Here is a 24,320-nt window from a genome sequence, read left to right as displayed (position 1 = left end):
TAGCAAATGTTATTAAAATAGTATAGCAATACATTAGTCTGGCAGTGGCGCCACCATGAGTTACGTCAACTTTTTCACCAATCAGCAGCCACCTCTTTATTATGACAGCGTTGGTCAGAATTCTAACCTCAAAAAGTTCAATACCGTATGTGGTAGCGGAATTTGTTCTATTTAAACCTGAGAATTATTTGATATATCTACATTCTGGATCTGGATGAGATAGTGCAAGCAAAGTAAGTTGTACATATTTTTCTTTACGTGTAACTGCTCATATATCAGTTCTAGATGGCTGAAAGAATATTAAAGTACTTGTCAGAACATTCTGAAGTGAACACCCTTAAGTTAGCTGAAATTTTCAATGAAGACCACCAGAAAGTCATTGGGGCACTTAAAAGTATCCAGGCGAATGGGGATCTGGTGTCTGCAGATCCTGTCAGTGAGAAAAGTATTGAGCTCACTGAGGAAGGAAAGTTAGTTGCTAGTCAAGGTAGGTTCTTATAGTGTTCATTAGTTGGGGCTTTAGTTGATACTACTATATTAAGGCAAGGTTGAAAATAGTAGGAAGAAACTATCAAGTAATTTTGACCAAACATGTGTGAGTGTTTTATTAGAATTGCTTTGCAGTACTGAACATTTAGCAGGCTGTTACTTCTGTAAAATAGAAAAAATTTGATTTTTCTACAATACCACTGTGATGTGTCCATTAAGTTGTTAATAATTACAGTTTGGTCTATTTAGAATGTTGTATTTAAAACATTGGGTTAGTCAAGTATTATATGATATTTTTAATTGTTGCATCATTTCCTAGAATGCATTTTTTTGTAAATGTGGCAGGTACTTACAAAATAATCATTATCAATATCTATAGTTTTTAATGCTGCAATGAGTTTATAACCAATATAAAAAGTATTTACATTGAATTTTTGGGGTTTTACAGTGTACAGGTTTAACTGTGTAAACACTCATATTTTTGTAAATTTAATAGCAGTTTATTTTGATTAGATTTTATAATCATTGTATGCACAAGCATTAGAATTTTACTTAAAAAAACTTTACAACCAAATGCTTATTTACAAAATACAGTTAATTACTTGATATTATTTATTATTTTAATATTGTAGTAAATAAGAAATTTAAGTCATGTTCAGCATTTAAGAAGATTTCAAGACAAACACTTCTATTGGTGTTCTAAAAAACTAGCTATGTCCAACTACTGGTTTGCCAAAAATGTTGTTACTTAATTATACATACAGATTAACTAAATTTCTGACTTGAAAGTGTGTTTTAATAGGCAGTCATGAAGCCAGTATTTACAATGCAATACCAGAGTCAGGCATCAGCCAAACAGACCTGATGAAGCTACCAAATGCTAAAGTGGGTTTCAGTAAAGCAATGTCCAATGGATGGATTCTGGTTGACAAAGCAGTTAATCCGCCTTTGGTCAAGAAAAAGGTGCCTGAAATTAAAGACTTGGTAGGTATAGAAAATTCAACAGTTTTTGTCAGTTTTGTTAACTGTTTATTTCAATGATAAGGTTCAAGAGCATCTTAACTTAGTAACTCTTGGAAAACATGGGGATTTGGGTGATAAGGAAAAAGCTGATTATAAAAAAAGAAAGTTGATTCAAGAATCAATTATTAAAAGTTTTGTACTGAAAAAAGGACCTGAATTCAGTTTGACATTGAACAAACTTGAAACCGATTTGACTTCAGATATGTTGATAAATGGTTCCTGGAAAGACTTGAAGTTCAAAGACTACAATTTCGATGCTTTAGGTACTTTTAATAACAAACTAGAAAACTATAACTCCATGTGTTAATAAATCATAGGTGCACCTCCATCAGCTGGTTTTCTCCACCCTCTCCTGAAAGTTAGGACGGAGTTTCGCCAAATTTTCTTGGAGATGGGTTTTGCTGAAATGCCCACAAATAATTACATTGAAAATTCTTTCTGGAATTTTGACGCTCTCTTTCAACCACAACAGCACCCTGCCAGGGATGCCCATGACACTTTCTTTATTTCAGACCCTCAGACTAGCTCTAAGTTCCCTGAGGATTATCTGAAGAGGGTTAAGAAGGTGCATAGCAAAGGTGGTTATGGATCACAAGGGTAAACACTAATGTTTATCTGTTTATTTAATATGAAAAAATAAGTTAATAATGTTGTATTAACTGTTTTGTACATCTTTATATAACTGATTTTTTGTACTTGCACTTATTACTATTTTAATAAGCTGTAACTGCTGTAGATACGGTTATGACTGGCAATTAAAAGAAGCTCAGAAAAACTTACTGAGAACCCACACAACAGCTGTGAGTGCAAGAATGTTGTACAAAGCAGCTCAGCAACCAAAATTCAAGCCAATTAAACTGTTCAGCATTGATAAAGTGAGGTTTTACACTTTTAATAAGGAGTTTTTTAAAGCTTTTTTTAGGTTTTTAGAAATGAAACTCTTGATGCTACCCATTTAGCTGAATTCCATCAAGTTGAGGGAGTTATAGCTGATTACAATTTGACACTTGGAGATTTGATTGGTGTTTTTGCTGAGTTTTTCAATAAGCTTGGTATGTTTTTAGGTTTAATCCTCAACTTGGAAATTAAAGGTGTTTTTAGGCATTACCCAGTTGGAATTTAAACCAGCGTATAATCCGTACACGGAACCTAGCATGGAAATCTTCTGTTTCCATCCAGGTTTGGGGAAATGGATTGAAATCGGTAATTCTGGGATATTCCGTCCGGAAATGTTGCTGCCTATGGGTTTACCCGAAAAAGTTACAGTTATAGCTTGGGGATTGTCTTTAGAAAGACCCACTATGATCAAGTACGGTTTCAACAATATAAGGGACTTGGTAGGACCTAAAGTTGATTTGGAGATGGTGCAAAAAAGTCCCATTTGTAGGCTTGAAAAGTAGCAAAAATTAAACAAGTTTTAAATTATGTAGTATGATTATTCTCCACAACATCTTAACCTAATGAATGTGTTTCATTGGATGCCGTCTATCCCCTATCTGGCTTCTATCCATATTAGCCAACAAGGATGGAGGTATGTTTTCCAAATTGGTGCTGTTGCAATCTGTTTGGGTCATGTTAAACATGAAACCCAAATCAATATCGTAACGTGGGAGTTTGTCGCGTAAGTAGGATATAACGTTGATGCCTAGAGTGGGTTCTCTGCTCATAATGAAGCTGGACAAATATCTGAAATGTTGTTAAAAAGTTTAGGTACTTTCTGGTGGTAATTAAGGATGTAAGTACCTTGGTACTTTCGATTTCTCAGCACAATGCAAAAGTAAAGCCCAGGACGTGTAGTCAGAATCGAGTACATACGTGTTGTAAATTCCTTCATCTGAAAAAACTCTAGTTAAATGCAGCATAATATTATTTAAAGAAAGAGTAAGTGTATGCTCTACAACTTTAAAGAATACTATATACTGCATACTAGCCTTAGTAATAGTTACCATGACTTTATTGGCCAGATTAATAAAAATCCAACTAGAAAATCACCTATATTATAAAGCACTAAGAGACTGTATTAGTTTTTACACTAATGTATTACTCACATGTGTCTTCTGAATGTGTCCAATGAGCCGGTTCAGCATGATTGGGTATACTCCAGGTGATATTCCCTAGTAGTTGTTCATTCAACGGATCGTCAGTGAAACTATAGGTGAAATTCATGGTAATGACGTCGGGTGACGACATGCTGAATTCAGCTCGCATACACCTGTAGGCTAGAGCTTCTTCTGAACTTGCGTAATATTCGATTACGTACCAATTGTTGAGGAACTATAATTCATAAACTCAGCATGGTCAAATAATTTGAGTTGGTACATACTTACACCTTCCAGGTCAAAGTTTCTGATTGCTTTCACTTTAGGGCACTTTGTTTTGTCTTCCTTTCTGGTTAGACTGGATTGTGTTAATGTGTTTAATAGTATAGCACTAAAAATCGCCAAGAGTGTCTTTGAGAAAAACACATTCATGTCGATGTAGTTCATTTAAACAGATTTGCTGGTTTGAAATTATCATTCTTTACATGCCAGAAGGGAAGTACGAACTCTGCGGTTATCTTCATGGTGTGGGAGATCAAGCAAACTATTTTAAACATTATTGGATGTATGCGCGACGTATAAACAATGTCATGATTGATATGAATATTCTTTAAATAGCTCCAGTTTAGCGAATATTGAAGTGTGAATAACACCAATTTAAGCAGAATTTATAATACAGTTTTTATGGTTGTATTTTAACTATTAAAAATCCAAGTATAACAACGGTAGACGTTATTTTAGATATTTAGAACAACCCACTTTCATCGTAACTGATAGCATTCTAATTTGAATAATTTAATTGGAATTTGATTTATTTGGTTAGCTCGAACGCCGTTAAAAGTGATAGCGGATAACTTATGGTCCATTAAGCAAAAATCTGGCGTTAATCAGTTTAAATGTTTGATTTTCTAAAAATGATACAGTTTCTTAAAATGTCTCATTATGATCCGGGCATGTATTGATCAAGCCACTATGCTACTCACGATTATATACAGGATGGCGAAGCAAAATGTATCCAAAATTGTATAGATTATAAATATAGGGACTTCATATTCAAAACTGGATTTTACTATTGGGCCACCCATAGGAAAAATGTTTCTGCCTATAGGTCCTATCATTCCATAGGTGATTAGGAAATTGTTCATTATATGATATAAAGATTAAAAAATATATTTCAACTGAAATTGAAGAAATTTCGAATATACAAGGCGTTGAAAATGAAGTTTCCACTTTTACTAAGTTTCACACTGAAAATTTGAGTATTTTTCTTTAAAAGAACGTGTGATGGTTAAATGGTACGAAATACGAAGCTATAATCGTATCGCCAAAATTATTACCATCCACGTAACCAGGCCAAACTGATTATACCCGATTACCGATCTCTTCGCCAATTCGGCAACTCGCGCATATTTTCCCAGGGTACTGCGAAGTCTTTTTTTTTGCAACGGGGGGCCGTCAAATTGAACTTCCGCCACTTCTTCTTTCAGGCTCTCGGTACAGCCTCTTCTTCTTCTGTAAGTCAAGGTCAGTCGACATTCTTCGCCGTGGTGCGGCTGCCACCGACCATCTTACTGACCTAGTATTTTATTTCCTCATGCGTATATCGTCTTCGCCCATTCGGACAGGTTCTTTATTAAGCCAACTTCTGGTGCTGTTTTCCTTCAAATCTAAAAAACGTACAAATTCCACTTCAGAACCGACCAGAATGATTATTGGGAATGCGTCGAAACGTTATTGAGTTTGCGGTTAGATGTCGATTGTGAGATATGCAAAATATATGTTTTTATGTCAATTGGCTACTCTAGCCTATGGAATTTATTAGAAAACTTTTTTAGTTTAGGCTTATTTCGAATTCAGCCAGGGTTTCACACATTGCGAACCGAATACGTTATTTTCTATGTCGGTTTTTTATTGAGGAACTACGTCACATACCAACCTCACCTTTATTTTCTATTGTGAATCAATTTAAGGTAAAATTACTTGAAATCTGACAATTTTGACATTATCAATAAAATGAGTCAACAGTTTCAAGGTTCTTTAGGTTCAACCCCTAGACAATCACTTGCTTCAAGCTTGAGCTGTGAAGAAGGTAACATAATTGACTATGATCTCTTCGTTCAGAAGGAAACTGATGGTTCCATCCATGAATTACCACGTACCAAAGAGTACTACTTCCAAGATTATCCTTACTCTAAACCCACCCAGGCTGAATTTGATCGACGAGAAGTAACTTTTTTCTCACTAGCACTACAGTGCACTTTCTTAAATGTTTCGTTTTTAAGATTGATAAAAGTGAGCTTTTTACCAAAAAGAAAGTGTTGAAAAAACAAGAGTCCACGATCGAAGATGATGGTCCTGGACGTGAAGCTTCTATTCTTGTTACTGGCTTCGGAATGCGAAATGTTGATTCATTCCAAAGATTGATTAAAATGTCTCATGAGGAACGAAAGAAATGGGAACTGAAAAAATTATGGCGAGATGCTCAAGGTGAGAGTTGCAATTGAACTAATATTCTGAAGTAACCAAACCAAGTTTATAAAGGAAAATCTCAATTGGAAGACCATGGAAAAGTGGATAAGTACAAAGAAACTGTTGAAGGCACTGAACTTTCTACATCCACAACAAGTACAGATTTGGTAACTCAAACTGACGTCAGCTATAAGACTGATGTTGACCGTGGCACTGATCAACTAAAACGTTTGGATTACTTAATGGGTAGTTAGTTCAGCCCTATTAGATGCAGATATGAAATACTCTCAATACTAACAGGACTTGAGGCTGCTACAGAAGAGTTTGAAGAAGAACCTGCAGTAGAGACCGAGGAAACTGTAGATGATTTTAAATATTCAACATCAAAACCTGTGCGAGAAGCTCAGCGTTACTTGAGAGTGCATAAGATATTTGAATGTTTCCAGTTTATTGTTGCTCATATGTTGAGTGCTAAAGCTGAAAATCCTATCGAGTTTATGCTCAGTTTGCTCAATCAAAGTTTACTTTACAGGTGAACTAACTAATCACAACAATAAAATATTGCACTATATGTTTTCACTCCCATATGTGCGAATCGTGTGTTAATCAAAGAACAGCTGGTTCTTTGCGAATTGTTTTGACACCATTTGTAAAGAGATAGTGCCTGAAACACACAAATACATAAATTTTTAACTGGTCAGACAGATGAAGACGCTACTTTCAAGTTGTTCTATTTTGCAGGTCTGGTTTGGGAGAGCCGCCATTACTCTACGACAAAATTCACATCAACAAACTGTTCGACCTAATGGACAGATTTCAAACCGGATTTGTCGAGTTGCAACAATTTGAAACAGGATTGAAAACTTTAGGAATATGCAGTTACAATGGTGATCCTGAAGTCAACGATGAAGGTGTGCTTGAACATACAAGTTCAAAACAATTTTCAGTTCGGTTTTGTAGGGATGGTATCGAGAGAAGTGTTTGTGGAGGAAATTTACGATGCAGAACTAGCAGTTTTTGATGATATGATCAAAAAAAGAGCTGAAAAAAGTAGAGTTAAACCCAAAAAGTCGCCATCAGCGTTTGACAGCATATCAGTACCAAGTTTAAATCCACCGTACTTTATACCATCTGATTTGTTTAAAATTAGCCACCATAGCATTGGTGGCAGTACCACTTCAGGTGGTTAGGTTTGGAAAATATACTGTGGGAACTAATTGTTTTTGGAGCAAATCTTTTACGCTAAACACATGTTGCCAATTAGCATCAGATTAGGTTTACCTACTCATTATTAAGGCAGTACCGACTATTGCCTCTTAATAGTATATCCATCTTACTTCAAATTTTTGTTTAATTGTTGAATGGCAACTAACTGAAGCTAAATAATTGACCTCTTTTGACACGCGTTGACAAACACACTGTATAAGTATTCTTCTCTGGTTTTATGCAAACAATAAGGTGGAATTCGACGCCCAGTTACAATCCGCCAGGTATAATTATTTCCGTGGTTGTTTGTTTGGTTTCTTTTATGCCTACTACCTACATGTTGTTGATTTTTTTGACTAGTTTGTGGCATTTTTTTTCGTTACGTTGACCCGGTAAGAAAGTGGAAATCTTTTTCCTTTTCTTTCACGCAGTGGCAAAATAATTAACGTGTTCAAGCTCCCATATGTCACATTTTACAATTATTACGGTCACTAGGTTACTGCAAATTTAAATTCACTATTTTGTGTGAATTTAAATTTGCTTGAGGAGGTAAATGAAAATAATCAACCGTGTAGTGAACATCTTCAAGGGCTTGGAAACCAGAACACTAACTATACATATAATGAAGGCAACGCATAACACTACATTATGGAAATGAATTCTTGACAGTTAAAAAGCTTTGCTGTGTTTGTCTTTTACAACTGCCATTAGTGGGGAAAATCAGTAATTTGCCAACATAGTTTGATTTTCTAGCAAAACTGGTACTATAAAACCAATTCCACTTCAAACAAAAAAAAATGTTAATAGTGTTATTAACAGCGATTAGTTAATTTTTGTCAAAAATTGCTACTCCAATATAATTTGAATGTGTTGGTGGAGTTTTACTGCCAAAAGCTTTTGGTTGAGCAATAAAACAAAATCACACTGACCATTCTGGCTTTTCTTTAAATAAGATAAAGCCATCATCACACACCAATAAAAAAAATCAATTTGATTAATTACACACGTAGGTGCTTAGAATAAAATAATCAATTTTCCTTCATTAAAGAAGACAACAGGTGTGTCAATTTTAATGATATTTAGCTATTTTATAAGCGAAAACTTCCACACATTTGTATGCTACTTAAGTATGCCGATTTCAAGGAGAAAGAAAACTGATTATTTGATGGAAACAATGCAAAATGAGCCATGAATTATTGATGATTGTTCGGAAGATATTCCCGAGCAACGTAACCTTTCACACGCTCTTGCGTATATCATAATCACCCTGTATCACCTGAGAGCTGACATCTCGGCGGTCTAAAATTTTGGCAAGTAGTCCGACAACATTCTTCGGCGATTTTTGCATTCAAATCAGAACTTTCGGTGGTCTCTTCCTCTTTAATATCGAGAGCGAAGAAGGAACGCAATCTTCTCATTTCACCTGACCCTGGTAAAACTACTTCCAGTGACGTACTTTTTTTGTCATATATAAAAAAAAATTACTTTTAACTATAGAATTAGTTGGTTTATTAAAACACTTACGAGGAAAGTGTAACTAAAAAAAACTAAAAGTACTGCAAAAATAAATCAAAGTGATACACCACTGAACAATCGATCGGTATAACGTTTTATCGATATTTCTTCCCGGCAATTTTCAACCCAAAAGATGATTTATAATGGGTCTCCAGATCGGTCGTAATTTGAGGTAATTATTGTAGAAAGGCCGGTCATACAGTTTAAAATTTGCTAATGAGAATTCCCGCTGATGACGTATTGGATACCTTGACCGTTATTTTTTCTTGATTGGTTTCCCCATTGGAACGTGCCAGTTCAAAAAACCAAAATTTGATTTTGAGAGTCAGTGGTGATCAGTTTTACCATTTACCATGAGACAGATACAATAATGAATCAAACAAACATCTGTAATCTATATATTTATAGAAGAAATTTACCGTTACCACATAATTAACGCTGAAAAAAAAAGGCGGTCATCAGACGTATTTAAAGCATTGAGTTTTAATTTTTGATTGACTGAAACTCGTATCTCTGCCATCTTTCTCTTTCGCAGGTGAGCGATTATCAGCCGGATTTGCGATGTACCATGATTTCTCGTTACGTAAAACTTACCACAATAATGTTACATTCAGTATTTTTCATTTAGATTTATAGCTAAATATGCGGTAATAATTTATGTAGGAGTATTTATTATGATGAGTGAATCACATATTTGCAGATCATAGTAAATCATGTTCTTCCAACAAAAGCACACACATAGATAAATTCACTTTATTTAAAATATGGCTTAGGTTGCGTCCATCCTGTAGGTAGAAATTCTGTATAATTATCCACTAAATCTCGACTTAAATTCAAACTTCCTGTTCAATATCATCTTCATTAATGAGTGTAAATTTACAATTTCCTGCATATTTATTAATCCACACAACGAACACATGTGTCCTATCCTCGTTAAAGTAAGTCCGTAATGCACAGTTATTCTATTCTGTTTGTGGTTTATTCTGATTTATTTTCTACATCTAAACAAGATGGTTTATCTTTAGGTTTTTAATGATAGTTTATAGTTTTGTTAATCCTTTTTAGATAATCGTGATACTACATAAATTATTACATTAGCAAAATTTCAAAACTTTGTTTTGTGCAAAGTTATAATCAAACTATTCTTTTGCATATTAAAGAGAATCCTGCCAGAGATGCAGATTTCCATTAAGGTATTTTTTAATCACTCAATATAACAGCTATATGTGTTTGCTTACCAATATTTTTACATTGTATGATTTTTCTTCGAGTTTGTATTTCAAAGATTATGAATAATAACCCAAAAATATTTTTTAATAAAAAATGCTTCGCATGTAATACACTTTATTTTGTAAAAATTAAATGTTCTGTATTTTAAACTAGCTTGTATTTTTGGGCATGTCCTTATAATCTCCAAATTTGTCTTAAGAGCATAAAGCTATAAAACGCAGCATGTTGACATTTTTAGAAATAGCAAAATATTTTTCGTTTTTTACTGACAGTTTGTAATTTTTATGCATTTATAGTTTGATGAATTGTGGAAGAGTGGATGTATATGACCAAATCAATGTTTTCCAATACAACAATTTTTATAAGCTTTAGAGCTCTTGTAGAGAACTGTGGCACTTTTTAGAAGGTTGTCAGTAACATTTAGAGGTATATGGAACTTTCAAAATGGTCCTAGAGGCCTCTGGAAAATTCAAACAATTTTGGGAATGTTTAAAATACTTGTAGAGAGCTCTGACACTTTTAACAAGGTTCTCAGTGGCATTTAGAGGTCTATGGAACTTTCAAAATGGTCCTAGAGGCTTCTGGCAAATTAAAACAATTCTAGGAAGGTTTAAGAGACTTGCAGAGGCCGCTGGTACTTTTAAGAAGGTTTGCAGTAGCACTTAAAGGTTTATTGAGTTTTCAAAATGGTCCTAGAGGTCTTTGACAAATTTAAACAATTCTGAGAAGGTTTGAGACACTTGTAGAGGGTTCTGGTACTTTTTACAAGGTTTTCACAGTCACATTTATAGGTTTATGAAAATTTCAAATAGGTCCTAGAGGCCTCTGGCAAATTAAAATAACTCTGAGAAGTTTAAAGACACTTGTTAAAGGCTCTGGCTTTTCTAATAAGGTTTTCAGTGGCATTTAGGGGTCTAAGGAACTTTCAGAATGGTCCTGGAGTTTTTTAACCGTCAAACTGACAATAATTAACCAACTAACCACAAAATACACTGGTAACTAAACATGGATATATCAAATTCATCAAGTTTACTGTTTTGGAAAGCAACAAATTTTAATAATCGATCTACTGGAAAATTTGGTACTTTAATAAATTTAAATTACGTGGCATATTACCTACAAAGTTTGTGACACTCTGTCTGAGCAGTATAGCTGAAATATTTGATCATAGAAGATTTTGCTTTTAACATGCTTATGCTTTTAGTAAAGAAATTATTTACGTGAAAAATAAACAGTATGTCCCAATCATTGAACAAGTGTCCAAATATAAAATTGATTAAAAATGTCTTGTTTTTACCTCTATGGCAAAAAACGTCATTCTAGATTTTTTTATATACTCAATGATGTTGTCGTTTTGGTTTTAAGAGAAATTTAGGTTGGGTTAGCTATGACAGAGAAGTTAGATATTTAAAGAAACTTCTATGATGACGTAACCGTCAGTTGAGTTGAACTAAACTATATTGAGAACAATTACTGTAATATCATTGGGGATTTGTTTAAAAGTTTACTTTGAATAGTGAACTATTAAGTAAATACACCGTCATAATGATGATCAGTAACAGCATCGGCTGCGAAAATAGAAGGAAGTGTAAACACATTGTAGGCCATGTCGCATCACCTTGTCCAGCGCGTGTCTGGGTCAGCAGGAGCATTGCCGTTCCCCACCCCCTGCGGCCGGTCCTGCTGACCGAGTCTTCTGTCCCAAAGCAGGTGGATCTCCATTCTTAAAACGTTCCTCATCAACAAAACAAGAAGAAAACTCTATCATCATCTAGATACCCGGTGGTTGCCTACAGATACGACGGTATCGTTCAAGTAGGCCGAAGCGATAGTGATTTTGCCGGTCGACGTAAAAAAATCGCGATCGGGCTTTACTATTTTTCGTTTCGGTACTGTGGTACTGTGGTTCCTCTCTACTCGAATTGAGGAATTTTGGGAACACCTCGTCAATACTAAGTAAGTACCAACGACTTAAACAAAATCAGTAGGTATTTATTAGTAGATGAGTGCCCTCCCGGATGTCCGGATTTATCTTGTATAAACCTTTTTATATTAAACTTTACAATGTGTTTTAAACTAGGCAATTATCTAATGTGCAACATTTTGTTTTTCTCTGCAATCGGTATCTAACGTATATCAATAAACTGTTACTATTTAAACCACTCCTTAAATTTCAACATCCTGTAGCTTAGAAACAAAGTCATTACTGGCAAATGTGTGCAGGGCTAAAATTTTTTTGTTAAGGGCCGGTATTTTCATCTTCGAATAAACTTATTCTAAACTGAAAGTACTGACCCTAACAGAAGTAGATAGAGGTTTCTGTAATTTTTTTAAAAGCAACTGTTGAGACTCACAAACAAATTGAATTATTTTGGTAAATATGTTAATAATTGGCAGGTTAGAATGTTTTACCGATAGAGCTGTTAAGCTCAATTGCTTTGAGCATTACATACAAACAAATAAATATTAAAGTAAAATAGAGAAGTTTCATAAAATCCTTCATAATTCTCATATTATGTTTTTCTCTGATAATTTGAGAAGCAAATGAAAACATTGGTTCTTGCTGATAACTGTTATTTTTTAATGGGCGTATATACCATAAAGCTTTCTCTTTTAGTATTTTATTTATCTTAATATACTGCTTTGTTGATTCGGTCATTTAGTAACTAATTATATCATATCACTACATAACACCAAGTAATTACCAATTACATTACAAGCAGTAAATAAACGGCTTAGGACGTTAACGCGACGTTGATATGACGCCGCACCGAGTTGTAATTAAGATCGGTGCGTAAACACCTACTTTACACCCGCTTTTTAAAGTATGAAGCTGTCTAGTCTGGTACTCTTGTTTGTCCCGCCATTTATGACTTGAATGGTTCGATAATAGGCTAACAAAACCAATACCGTTAAACTTAACTAGGCTTAATAAAATTTGCTTAGGCTTTTTACTTTCTAAATCATCGTTGATCAATTTTCCCATGGCAGGGAAAATATTGTATTCATTAATTCTGTGATTTTTTTTTTTTTACGTGATTAACTTAAGATTCATTCAATCAGTTGTGTTAGTAGTGTAAAGGAAATAAAAATTGGGTTACGGATTGACTGGTTTTTACCTTGACCATGGCCATGGGAGTGACCAACCTGGTTACCCAACTGCTCTTCTATAACGCAATTAGCATAACCGGAAAGCAATCTTCAGCTGTCATAATTTGATGTTTGCACTGTTGCCTTAGCAGTGTTATTCAGTTGAAAATTCAATTGTTATCAATCTATCTAACGCTTTTGTTTGGATTAGTTGGCTCTAACAAACCGTGAAATTGAGCCACACCAATAAGGTCCTGTTTTAAAAAAAAAGCTTTGGCTGAGGGTGGAAGGAATACACACCTGAAGAAATTTTAATGGTCAGAATGATTTTAATGACTCCGAGAAGATGGTCTTTAAATACAACAAAGTAATGACCTGCTGACCGACTGAGTATAACGCAGACGGTTGGCCGTCTTTTTGTAATCACTACAGGTGTAATTAGCATCGGAAATACCGGATACTGAAGTGATGTGTGGTTCACAATATTGTACACATTTCGGTAGTATGTGCAGTATTTGTGTAGTGATTGGTCAAGAAAAAGCAATTTTTCATTAATCACAAACTAATCACTATGCAGATTGAGATTTACGCAAACGTTGCACATCAAGAGTTATTACTACAGTAATTTCAAGAATAAAAAAATTATTATTACTGACATTGTCAAGTATCTTTTTTACGTTAGATCACAATTTTGTAATTTAGTGAAGTTTCTGACCTAATCGATCATCGAACTCTCCAACGTTATTTTACTTCATACTAATACTTTTTTTTTGTGTGATCTAGATGATCTTACATTTACTAAACTGGCGTTTTAAGGCAACAGTTTCTGTCAAAAAACGGTCAATTTGCCAAACTTAAGTTGACATTTAAAAAAAAAACAACCACACATTTTGATTTTCAAACACTTTCTCCATTATTTGTCCAATTACATGTATATACAAAGTGTTCACTATTCAATTGTATGTATTTAGTAAAAGTGATTTTACGGTCTTAACACACACAAACGTCACGCTTATTACAATCTAGTTACTACCTGAAATTCGAACAATTAAACGTGGCTTTGGCCCATAAACTTCCCGGAGAAGTTAATTTTAATCTTAGCGGAAGTACAATTAACGGTGTTATTTGCTATTAAAATTGATTAGTTACGCTTAAATTTATGAATGTATTGGTCTGTATTAAGTGTTATTTGAATATAAACTCGTGTTAAACGGATACATATTGAGTAGGAAATGTCTAGTAATCAGTAGGAAAAATGTGATATTGATGGATGGTGGGAATGATCGTTATTTTACTTTTAATTTTACGAATGAAAAGAGAAGTGTTATGAATTTCAAGTCACTAAAATAGTTCTTCCTTAAGTTTATGTTAATTAAGTTAACTAGTTAAACTAAGATGCAATTTTCTATTCTGGTGAGTAGTTTCGTTCAGAATTATGTCAGGAATAGGAAATGGATGTAAGTAATGTAGGAATAGTTTTTGGCTAAAAAAAACTGAAACATTATTTTTCATCTGTTGCTTGCTAATGACCAGCATATCCTTGCATGTAAATGCATTATATTATACCTAATAGTCAACAAAAAAGGTATTATATAACCTACAGGATACTGCGTTCATTTTATATGGAAGAAAAATGAAATAGTCCATAAATAATTGATTTTTAAGACTTATCGGCATGGCTATTAATAGAAATTGCAATGTAAAAAATTTGCAAAATATTTATACGCTATTTATGAATTAGTTCTTTGGAGTTTAAAAAACGAATTAACTAGATTAAGACAGTATACTAAACTTTCATTTACAGATGGGAAAAATTGTTACAATAGGCCAAGAATCAGCTAAGTTATATACGTGTAGGCTGTATGAGTTTTTCTAAACTTTACAGGCAGATTTACCTTTTTTTAAACAAAATAGATCAACACATTAGCGAATTATTTAGTCTTCATTAAGGTAGATTATTAAGTAGGACTTCTCACGCCAGAGTAATATAAATTAAACTTAAAGCATATAATACACATTTAATGTCAGACATTAAGTCTTAAGTCATTATTAATGGCTTCATAGTCGAGTAACGTAATAAAGTTTTGCCTGGCCATTTATTTTGAATTGAGTCATTTAATTCTATTCAAGCTGAATTTATTATATCCTCTGTCTATAAGTCAGTACGCTAATTGTTTATCATAACTCCTGCAGACAAATCCATTGTTAAAGAAAGTTATGGAAATAGATTATGTAACGAAAGTGTCATCCTGTCCCACTGACATAATTTCCCAGTTTTGGGTTTGGTCTCGCTGATTATTGTTTATAAATACATTATTCATACAAAATGTTGGTACAAGAAATTAACAAGACTTTTAAATTTAAGGTATTGTTTTTTATATTGTACCAATAAATGTCGGACAGGAAACCAAAAATTCTAATATTTGACAATCATTAAAAATTTGCATAATTTATTAGTGTCTCTTTAGTCAACCTAGTAATCTCCTTTTTCCTACCAAATCAATTGAGCACATTCTCATCACTAACTCAAACATTTTTCAGTTTTAACATCCTGTATATGTTTGCATACTTAGAAATTTTATAACTTAGTGTTTAAGAACTGACACACATCTGATGAAAATCTAATAAAATTGTTTGAAAAAAGTGTGAAAGGTCACTGAAAAAATTAACGATCTTTTGTTTCTACCTAAAGGTCATGGAAATCGTGATTTTAATAGGTAGTGAAGAAGCCACGAAACAATTTTACGACTTAATGGCTCAGTTCGAAAGTTTTCCGTGGCTCCCGTGACCAACAAACATCGCTCAGAAAAAGTGTGATGATAATAAGTTGCCCTAGTTTTGCGTTGCGCTTTTTTTCCAGAAAATATATACGATTTTCCTAATTTGTCGCCGCGTCTAGGCAACGTACGGTACGTTTTTTACGCGCCTAACGGTAACTCCAGTTAAGATCAGGTCTTATCAATGTCACTATACTTCTTTTAAGTATGTTGAAGTACCATCGGCTACAAAAATCCTGTTCTTCCATCAATTGATTCAGCGAAACGCCTTAAACTAGTCACTATGTCTGTGTTACACACTTTTATATCCGCTAAATCGTTACACAAACCTCTATTACAGATTAATTGTTCGTCTATGGTGAAAATTATGGCATTGCTTTCCGTAATTTGCTACTTTTTCAAATTTTATTGTTACTGTTTGAAAACGGTACAATAAAAATTCATTAAAATTAATCAGGACTTAATGAAGTACAATTGTGTAACGGGGAACTGGAAAATGTACAGTTTAAAGTTTAATTCCTGTATTGACTTTGCTTCTTTATGTAACAGAAAATTTTATTTTTTACTTCTGAACCCTCTTAACTGAAGTAATTGCAATATTAATAGAGCAAAGTACCGTCGTACGGGATTCTTTAGTCCACTAACTAGGAAAAAATTATACATCCGTATTGTAAAGTATTTGTTCTATTTGATGAATATAACAAAATGTCATTTGACTTTGCATAAGGCACTTAACAACTCCTGTTTTTAACCTGGTTTTCACTAAAAACTTTAGAATTTTAAGTAAAACCCTGATTTTTATTTCCTATTTATATTCGAATACATAGAATACAACATTTAGAGTTCTAAGTAAATTTAAAAGTCTATTGAATTAAGAAGCAACTGAGAATGTCGTAAACAACATTCTTAAAGTTTTCATTATCTTTCTTTGTAGAAATTATTAGTGAGGTTAAAAAGCATTTATTAAGATTTTCCTGAAGCTTTGAAGAAGATTCAAAAATGGTGTATTTTTTTTTTTTAAATCCAGGCGCTTATTATTTAATTAAGTCTTCTAGAAATAACATTAAAATAAATTTAGGTACTTTTTGGAAGAACTGAGCAAATGTTGTCACAATTTTGTAGATAAAAAAAATTATAAAATTCTCTTCTCTTCAATAATTTTAAAATGTTAACAAATTTTTATTTATGGACCACAATCCAAGAACCCATCCATAGTTATTTTATCAATGTATACTTTCTGACATGTCTATCATCCACCTTTGTTTTATACAATACTTTTTGAAACTTCTTACTCTATAATTAAGTAACAATAATGTGACGTCTAATTCTATTTTTTTTTTTACTTTTTTTGTCTGTCATTTTATCATTTTCCTAAGAAATGCCTGCTGATTACGTTCAGAGTCACTGAAACTCCTTCATTAACACTGACAAACAAAAAATTACGGTACTTTACGGTTTTCTTTCGCCGATAATTTCATTCATTCAAGCTTCAGCTTAATAAACCTACTTTTATTGGATAATGACGTATCACTATTCCACTTTTATTATTATATTTTACTCTCTCTCCAGCTGGTCGTACACCACTTGGTAAATTACTGTTATTATTTTGCTTTCATTATTCACTAAGTGCGACTAAATTTACTTTTTTTTGCAGCCTTAAGTAAATCTTCAGACGCCTAAGGAGATGCGATTGTATATTTTGCTGATGATGGGCTTGTTGTCCAAAGGGGTGAGTGTAGATTACTATTCAACTGGCAATCGAAAATTTGAAATTCTAATCTGAGAGTTAACAGTAACATCAGAACCGCGCCCAAGTGACACAGTGAGTGGCACAAAAATTGACATTCCGTCGGCAAAGATCACTAGAAAAAAAGCACACAACGAAAAAGCTTACTTGTACTCTGACACTGTTTTATCGAGTGTTTAATTAACCAGTGGCGTTCACATTAATACAGGACAGGTTGTATTAAAGTTGATTTTAGAAGTTGCGCCACTGGTGTAGCTCCTTCTGGGTTAATTGAATTCGCCGCTAAAAAAAGCGGAAATTAATCTTCTGATGAGATGTGACATCTTTACCAGGCCTACATTGACGGCGGTACCTTTTTAAGTTTCATCATCCTAAGTATTAGTTTGATAGACCAGTTATGCAATCTACCATTTTGTTATTACAGAAAATCCACAACGTACACTAGCAGGAAAGTGGTTATTATTTAGGAAAATATTATTGTCAGACTGGTAAATTACATTAAGCATATGGGTGGCAATACACCCCAGGCAGGCCCGGACTATAACGGTTTTATGACCAAGAGCTTTGGGCGACAACTGACCCAAACATACATTTACTTTGCCGTCATGCCGACAGTAGTGATGGGCTAAAATATCGACTTGATTCTTTTAAATCAGAACTTCAAATAACAGTTTAACTCAACCACAATATTATGGTAGTGTTGTTCCAGACAATTGTTACACAGAAGGCAAAATAGCACTGGAATTTAAAAAAAAAATTGCCTGTGTATGCAGCACAGCTCTAACAATTCCCATGTATGGAATGACTGGGTGGGTTTTTGTGCAAACGATGATTTCAATGATAAGTAGCGCAGTTTTACAAATTATTTAATGATACAGCCTCACTTGATCGCAAACGATGCTTTTGATTACATGTACACCACCTTAGTGGTAAAATTCACTCTTTGGAATTTCTAGTTAAGAGTAAAAGTGTATGACATGATAATGTACAAAAATGTTCAGATTGATATAGACTAGGTGTGGTCTAATCATCTAACAGAAAATTTTTCCTAGTGTCTTGAATCATAATGATAATTTTACAGTTAATACAGTTATAACCAATTGAAATGTTCTCAAATTAAACTGATCGTACATAGGAAGAAAATTTTCCGTGTGGATCTAGGTCGTCACTACTCAAATTTCAAATTTAATTGCTATTTATTAGGATATTCAATCGAACATTTTAATGGATTACAACTGTACTCATTACCATACATTATGGGCTAAATAATGTCATTTTACGGTGCCTTATTAGAAGCGACAGATGCAATTTGAAACATCTTAAATGCAAATCTTGAACCATAAAATTACACAATGTCAGGCCTTAATATACGGTTGCAATGTGCTAAGTTGCGTGTCCCAATTAGCATCGTTAGCTTGTGCTGTTTATCTTCATTAGGCAAATAACTAAATTAATAACTTGGAAAATTGAGAATGTGCAAAAACATAATTATCAAGTCAAATTGGAACGATTTTACAACCAGTTTTAACAACTTTGTAAGCATGTTTAAAACGTAGAACATTAACAATAAATGTTTTTGCAAAAACTAAATTATGCGGAAATTTTCAGCTAAATGCTGTGACTGAAGAAGTGGAGGTTGTGGAAGCAGTACCCAGCGACGAACATGACGAATCCTCTAACAATATCGATGAAGACATGAATAAAGACCAAATCACCATGGAATCTTCAGACCAAAATGATTCACCGCAGAAGAAGCTACCATTTGGATCACCTTCAAGGAATAACAATCCCAACCTACCACCTCACCGTGGTAAGTGACCATTTTTAAACTATGAGGTAAATTTAGCAACATTTTTGCCACTAGGGAATGGAGGTTCATTCTACAACAATCACAAACCTCACAAAAACAAGCCTAATTACGAAACCAAGAACCCTTACAACGGACCACCGCCTCCACCCCCAAAACAAGCAATGGAGAAGTATGACAACTATGGTCCACCACCTTCTACAGATACATGGCCAGTTCAAACTGCTGATACTCCAAAAATTCAATCTTTAGATGTGAAGTGTGAGCGCAATTTGATGAAAGTATTCATCGGTATGTATTGTTGATAATAATTGAGTAGTTGCAAGATATTATTCACAATTCAGAGAAGTGTTTATTGTCAGAATCTGTCCTGTGTGAAAACTGTTCTACTGTAAAACTATCATTAATAGAAAAACATTATTTACAGCGTTTGATAAACCATTCTACGGTATCGTCTTCAGTAAAGGCCATTATAGCAACGTGCACTGCGTTCATTTACCAGCAGGGCTAGGTAGAACCTCAGCTCAATTTGAAATTGGAATTCACGCTTGTGGTACTCAAGGAAACACCGAGAACGGATTGTACGGTTATGGGGCTGAGAGTGGCAGTGGTACCTGGTTTGAGAACATTATAGTGATTCAGTACGATCCTCAAGTGCAAGAAATGTGGGACAAAGCTCGTAAATTGCGGTGCACTTGGCATGATTTGTACGAGAAGTCGGTGACTTTCAGGCCGTTCCCTGTTGATACTTTGGATGTGATCAGGACTGATTTTGCTGGGGATAATGTGGGTTGTTGGATGCAAATTCAAGTTGGAAAAGGTATTTAGAATTCAAAATTGTCACATTTGTGTCAAACTTTTATGACCAACATATTTATAGGTCCATGGGCGTCTGAAGTTTCTGGCTTAGTAAAAATAGGCCAAACCATGACTATGGTATTGGCTATTAAGGATGATGATAACAAATTTGATATGCTGGTCAGAAATTGCATGGCTCACGACGGTAACAGAGCTCCTATTCAACTGGTGGATCAGAAAGGTTGCGTCACCAGGCCAAAATTAGTTTCCAGGTACCACTTTTCCTGGTTGAAATCTGCTAAAAATGCTAACATGTGTTTGGTTGTAGATTTACCAAGATAAAGAACTTCGGAGCTAGCGCTTCTGTGCTGTCCTACGCACATTTCCAGGCGTTCAAGTTTCCTGACTCAATGGAAGTACATTTCCAATGCACTATTCAAATCTGCAGGTACCAATGTCCGGATCAGTGCTCTGATGGTAGTAATCATGGAGGGTAAGAAGTACAATTTAACACACTTCGAATCTTTTAACTCACTTATATATCTCCATTATAGCTATCCAGGAGCTCTCCTAGATCTCTCTCATGGCACTGAAAGTCAATATGGTCCTCCTCCAGCTCTACCGCTAGACCACTACCTCCATCCTCGAGATGAACGAAGAGCCAAAAGGTCTTTAAGCAACGACCCAGAAACTGAAGTGGGAGTAAACAGGATAATCCGAGTAGTCAGCACTGGTGATCTGACTTTCTCCCTAGAAGAAAACACCACCACAACTGAGCCTACTATGGTATTCCCTGGTACCAGTGAACAAGTGGCGCCACCTAGCGGCTTGATTTGTATGACAACTCCAGGTTTTGCCGCCACTCTAATCGTTTTATTGGCAATTATGTTGACGTCATGCTTGATGTCCGCTTTCTTATGTGTAAAATTAAAACCGTTTACCCATAAAAAAATTGTGGGGTGGGTGGGTTTTCCTACTCCTCAAAAAGTGTCAGGTAAAACGGTGGCGCCATCTAAAAGTTGTTTTTATTCGTGATTTTGGGCTTACCTGGTTTTTCAGTGAATAATGCAAACACAATGTGAAATTAAATGAAACATCACTGATTTTTTCGCAAATAATTAACGTGCTTGCACTGTTCATTGCTAACAAGAAGTATTTAAACAAATAATAATACAAGCTTTATTTAGATAATATATTATTTGTTAGTCGTGAAGCACCGTTTTGCCAGTGCCGTTGAAATCCTTATATAAAACAACAACACAGGTAAAACAGTACAAACAGCCAACATAAATTGTACTATGTGATAACGCATATAAAAGTATTTCCATTTTTACTGGAACTTATAGTAATTGTAATAACAATAATTTATTTGTAGCGTCTAGATTTTAAGTTACCCATTAGGAAGCTGCAAGTTTTATAAGTTTACTGGGTATACAATATAGTATTAGCTTAAGTTTAAGATACATGGTGTCCAAATTAGAGTGTCTTTCCATCATTTTTGAACGCAAAAATGATGGCAAATCATTCAGATTAGTCAGGGACATCCTGTACATATATGTACATATGGTAGGTCGTGGGTTTATTTATTGCTACTGATTAGAAACAAACACTATAAAGATATTTATGTCTAACCTTTTATTTGCGTTGAGTACCTGTCTAATATTATGTAATTTTAATGTACGCTTTGATTGTAGTATTTGACGCTGGTTTTGGTTATTTGCAAAAAAAAAAATCTTCAATAAACTGAGAGTTGTAAATCAAAGTTCAAATATTAATAAAAGGTCAAAAGAAAATTGTGTATTTTTACTGAAAATTTGGTCTCGACCACGATGGAGCGAAATTTAATGGTAAGTGACATTTGACAGTTGGTCACAAGACCGATTTATCTTATTATAGGTATTTGGCCATTGTCAAAAATTACGTCACTTATAATTGAAATTAAGGAAGTAGAACACTAGGAAATTATTTTACTTATTGCTACTAGTGATTCATTCTTAACATTCCTAAATAGTAGACCAGTACTTAAATACTTAAACAAACATAATTTTTGTTGAAATTTGACAACTTCTATGTTATCTTGAATATCTCTTGATTTTCTTCAGTTATTTGGGGTAGTTTCTCGTTAATTTTCAATTTTGAGAAAATTGTTAAGGAACCTAATTAACTAAAACTACTAATATTTTTTTGTCATTAAAAATACAAATCATTTATTTTTTAAACAAAAGTATCTCTATAGTCTATTATTTATTTATTATCAAAATTTGTAAGAATACTTTATAGGACATCAAAATAATACATAACAAACGTTAATAAACAGTTTCCTAATTTATTTTTCCCATATTATATACAATTTGTAGCAAATAAATTAAGTAATAGCCTCTTCAAGAGTCAATAAAGTGATGAGCAAGTAGACAGGAAACGCTATAATTATACAACATCAATGTTCACATAAATAAATCCTTAAATTTACTTAAAATATATATTCTGCAGAAATTTTGATGATTTGATTTTTTCCACTGCCAACCGAATATTATATGATAAATAATAGAACAAAAAAAATATAAAATGTAACGATTAATAAACTATGTATAACTGTATAAGTAAAAAAAGCACTAGTAGACACTCTGGTTCTTTTTAACAATGTACTTGCTTGTCACAAGTTATTGTATATTAATTACACTAATACTACTTAAAACTACTGGGAGTTTGTTACGTTAATCTAAAAACCCATAAAAAGTAGTGTTAATAATAATACATTTGATTGTTACAAAAATGTAATACTGTAATTTTCAATACTTAAAAACTTGAATTTCCTGATTGTTGACAATTACAGACTAAATAGACTTACAATGAGCCAAATTTTTACAAATTTTAACAATTAAGCTGTATTATAAAGTAGTAAACTAACGTCAAATCAAATCTTTGACCCCTAAAACAATATCAAATCTGATAAATATTCCAACACCGACGATTTGTAATATAACTAAACTATTAGCTACTTTAGGACGTAACATTTTGATAAAAATCCCAAAAATGTTTTAAAGGTCAAAAAATAATAAATTAAATCTTTGAAAAACTATGTACATTTAAAAACTAGTTACAAACCTAAATATCTACAATCTACACAATGCGGCCTGAAACCGACACAGTATTGCCATGTTGCCCGTAAAAGTTCGTGAAATGCAAACAACACGAAAAAATCGGCATAATCGAATACCATTTCTTTGGTACGTTCTGTACACCCTTAAAACTGACCCATAAATGTAAATGTGCGAACTGAATCTAATCGTCTCGACTGTTGCTCAATTTTCCATTAGAAGTGGACGCGTTAATGGACAAGGATGTGTCCATTGTTTCACTACGATCCGACATGCTGGATTTTGGCCGTTTTAAGGGCACCATAGAAACTGGCCTTAGCAATTTCAGGCCCATCCAACCAGAGAACAGACTCATTGGAATTGAACCGTTTTGATGTTGTTGCTGTTGCTGTTGTTGGGCGGCTATGTGCTCTTTTTGAAGCTGATACCTGCAATTTTTATTGTTTTGTGTAGATTAAGTTTTGAAAATTTAGAACAAGCTGTAACTGACCAGTTGAAGACTATTCTAGAATTAGGATCTACACTGTCATTAAGAAGAAAAACTGTATCCAACACTATGTGGTTTGTAAAAAAATGTATTGTAGAAGACTCTTCTCATTTAAAACTATATTCAAACGTAAATGCTTTAAATTTATTTAAAAGGTCAAAGTAATGTAATATGCACTTTGATCAGGGAAGGAAGCTCAGTGTAAAATATGAAAACTTGTACTTTTCCTAAATTATAAACTAGGTTTAATGCAAAAAACCACCCTGTCTGTTCACACATTACATAACATAATCACGCAGTGGGATAAAGCTCTAAAACTTAATTTACTAAGTGCCAAGCTTTATATCAGTGTCCTTTCAGGGACATAGTGATGGAAATAGTACGAAACTTTAAAATGCCAAATGTTTCTAAAAGGGAAAACGTAGCAAATGATGGAGGTGTTTGCAATTCAAATTCAAGAAGAAGAGATCATTATTACTTGCAAGGAACGCAATGATTTACCAAATAAAGGTATTTTGAAGACTTTTAGACAGCAAATTATTATT

At 33.7% G+C, this 24,320-nt stretch overlaps 5 protein-coding genes across 6 annotated transcripts in view; 3 read left to right on the top strand and 2 right to left on the bottom strand.

Annotated features, from left to right (window-relative positions):
- The first annotated feature begins 73 nt into the window (after window positions 1-73).
- alpha-PheRS (phenylalanine--tRNA ligase alpha subunit) lies at window positions 74-2,937 on the top strand. 2 transcript variants are annotated; one of them, XM_081989944.1, is made up of 8 exons: window positions 74-233; window positions 286-487; window positions 1,292-1,473; window positions 1,535-1,775; window positions 1,830-2,109; window positions 2,249-2,387; window positions 2,435-2,564; window positions 2,614-2,937. In XM_081989944.1, exons 2-8 carry the CDS (start codon window positions 286-288, stop codon window positions 2,910-2,912), a joined length of 1,473 nt encoding a protein of 490 aa, XP_081846070.1. In that variant the 5' UTR covers window positions 74-233; the 3' UTR covers window positions 2,913-2,937. The 2 variants fall into 2 exon arrangements, with proteins under 2 accessions (XP_081846070.1, XP_081846071.1); XM_081989945.1 differs by having other exon boundaries at window positions 108-233; window positions 280-487.
- Window positions 2,928-4,256, bottom strand: Karl (lipocalin/cytosolic fatty acid-binding protein Karl). The gene is made up of 4 exons (XM_081989947.1): window positions 3,840-4,256; window positions 3,561-3,786; window positions 3,256-3,346; window positions 2,928-3,198 (listed from the first exon to the last, which is right to left on the bottom strand). The coding sequence occupies exons 1-4, from the start codon at window positions 3,996-3,998 to the stop codon at window positions 2,970-2,972; spliced, it is 705 nt and encodes a 234-aa protein (XP_081846073.1). The 5' UTR covers window positions 3,999-4,256; the 3' UTR covers window positions 2,928-2,969.
- A 1,270-nt stretch (window positions 4,257-5,526) lies between these two features.
- LOC145735837 (uncharacterized) lies at window positions 5,527-7,237 on the top strand. Its single transcript, XM_081989946.1, has 6 exons — window positions 5,527-5,777; window positions 5,834-6,038; window positions 6,093-6,266; window positions 6,321-6,552; window positions 6,762-6,931; window positions 6,981-7,237. Exons 1-6 carry the CDS (start codon window positions 5,565-5,567, stop codon window positions 7,208-7,210), a joined length of 1,224 nt encoding a protein of 407 aa, XP_081846072.1. The 5' UTR covers window positions 5,527-5,564; the 3' UTR covers window positions 7,211-7,237.
- Window positions 7,238-11,786: 4,549 nt separating this feature from the next.
- Window positions 11,787-21,983, top strand: dy (transmembrane protein dusky). Its single transcript, XM_081989932.1, has 8 exons — window positions 11,787-11,927; window positions 17,493-17,567; window positions 19,194-19,395; window positions 19,450-19,683; window positions 19,820-20,212; window positions 20,273-20,462; window positions 20,519-20,683; window positions 20,745-21,983. Exons 2-8 carry the CDS (start codon window positions 17,523-17,525, stop codon window positions 21,223-21,225), a joined length of 1,710 nt encoding a protein of 569 aa, XP_081846058.1. The 5' UTR covers window positions 11,787-11,927; window positions 17,493-17,522; the 3' UTR covers window positions 21,226-21,983.
- Window positions 21,984-22,492: 509 nt separating this feature from the next.
- m (zona pellucida domain-containing protein miniature) overlaps window positions 22,493-24,320 on the bottom strand; it is a 28,261-nt gene continuing 26,433 nt past the window's right edge. Inside the window, exon 14 of the mRNA XM_081989931.1 lies at window positions 22,493-23,716. Within this exon, the coding sequence (XP_081846057.1) occupies window positions 23,473-23,716 (244 nt within the window). The 3' untranslated portion in view covers window positions 22,493-23,472. The remainder of the gene's footprint in view (window positions 23,717-24,320) is intronic.

This window comes from Ips typographus, linkage group LG11, assembly GCF_016097725.1.
Source record: "Ips typographus isolate SLU linkage group LG11, UJ_Ityp_2.0, whole genome shotgun sequence".
Taxonomy (NCBI): Eukaryota; Metazoa; Arthropoda; class Insecta; order Coleoptera; family Curculionidae; genus Ips; species Ips typographus.
The sequence above is the reverse complement of the archived record's forward strand: the minus strand, read 5'-3'. Positions and strand labels throughout refer to the sequence as shown.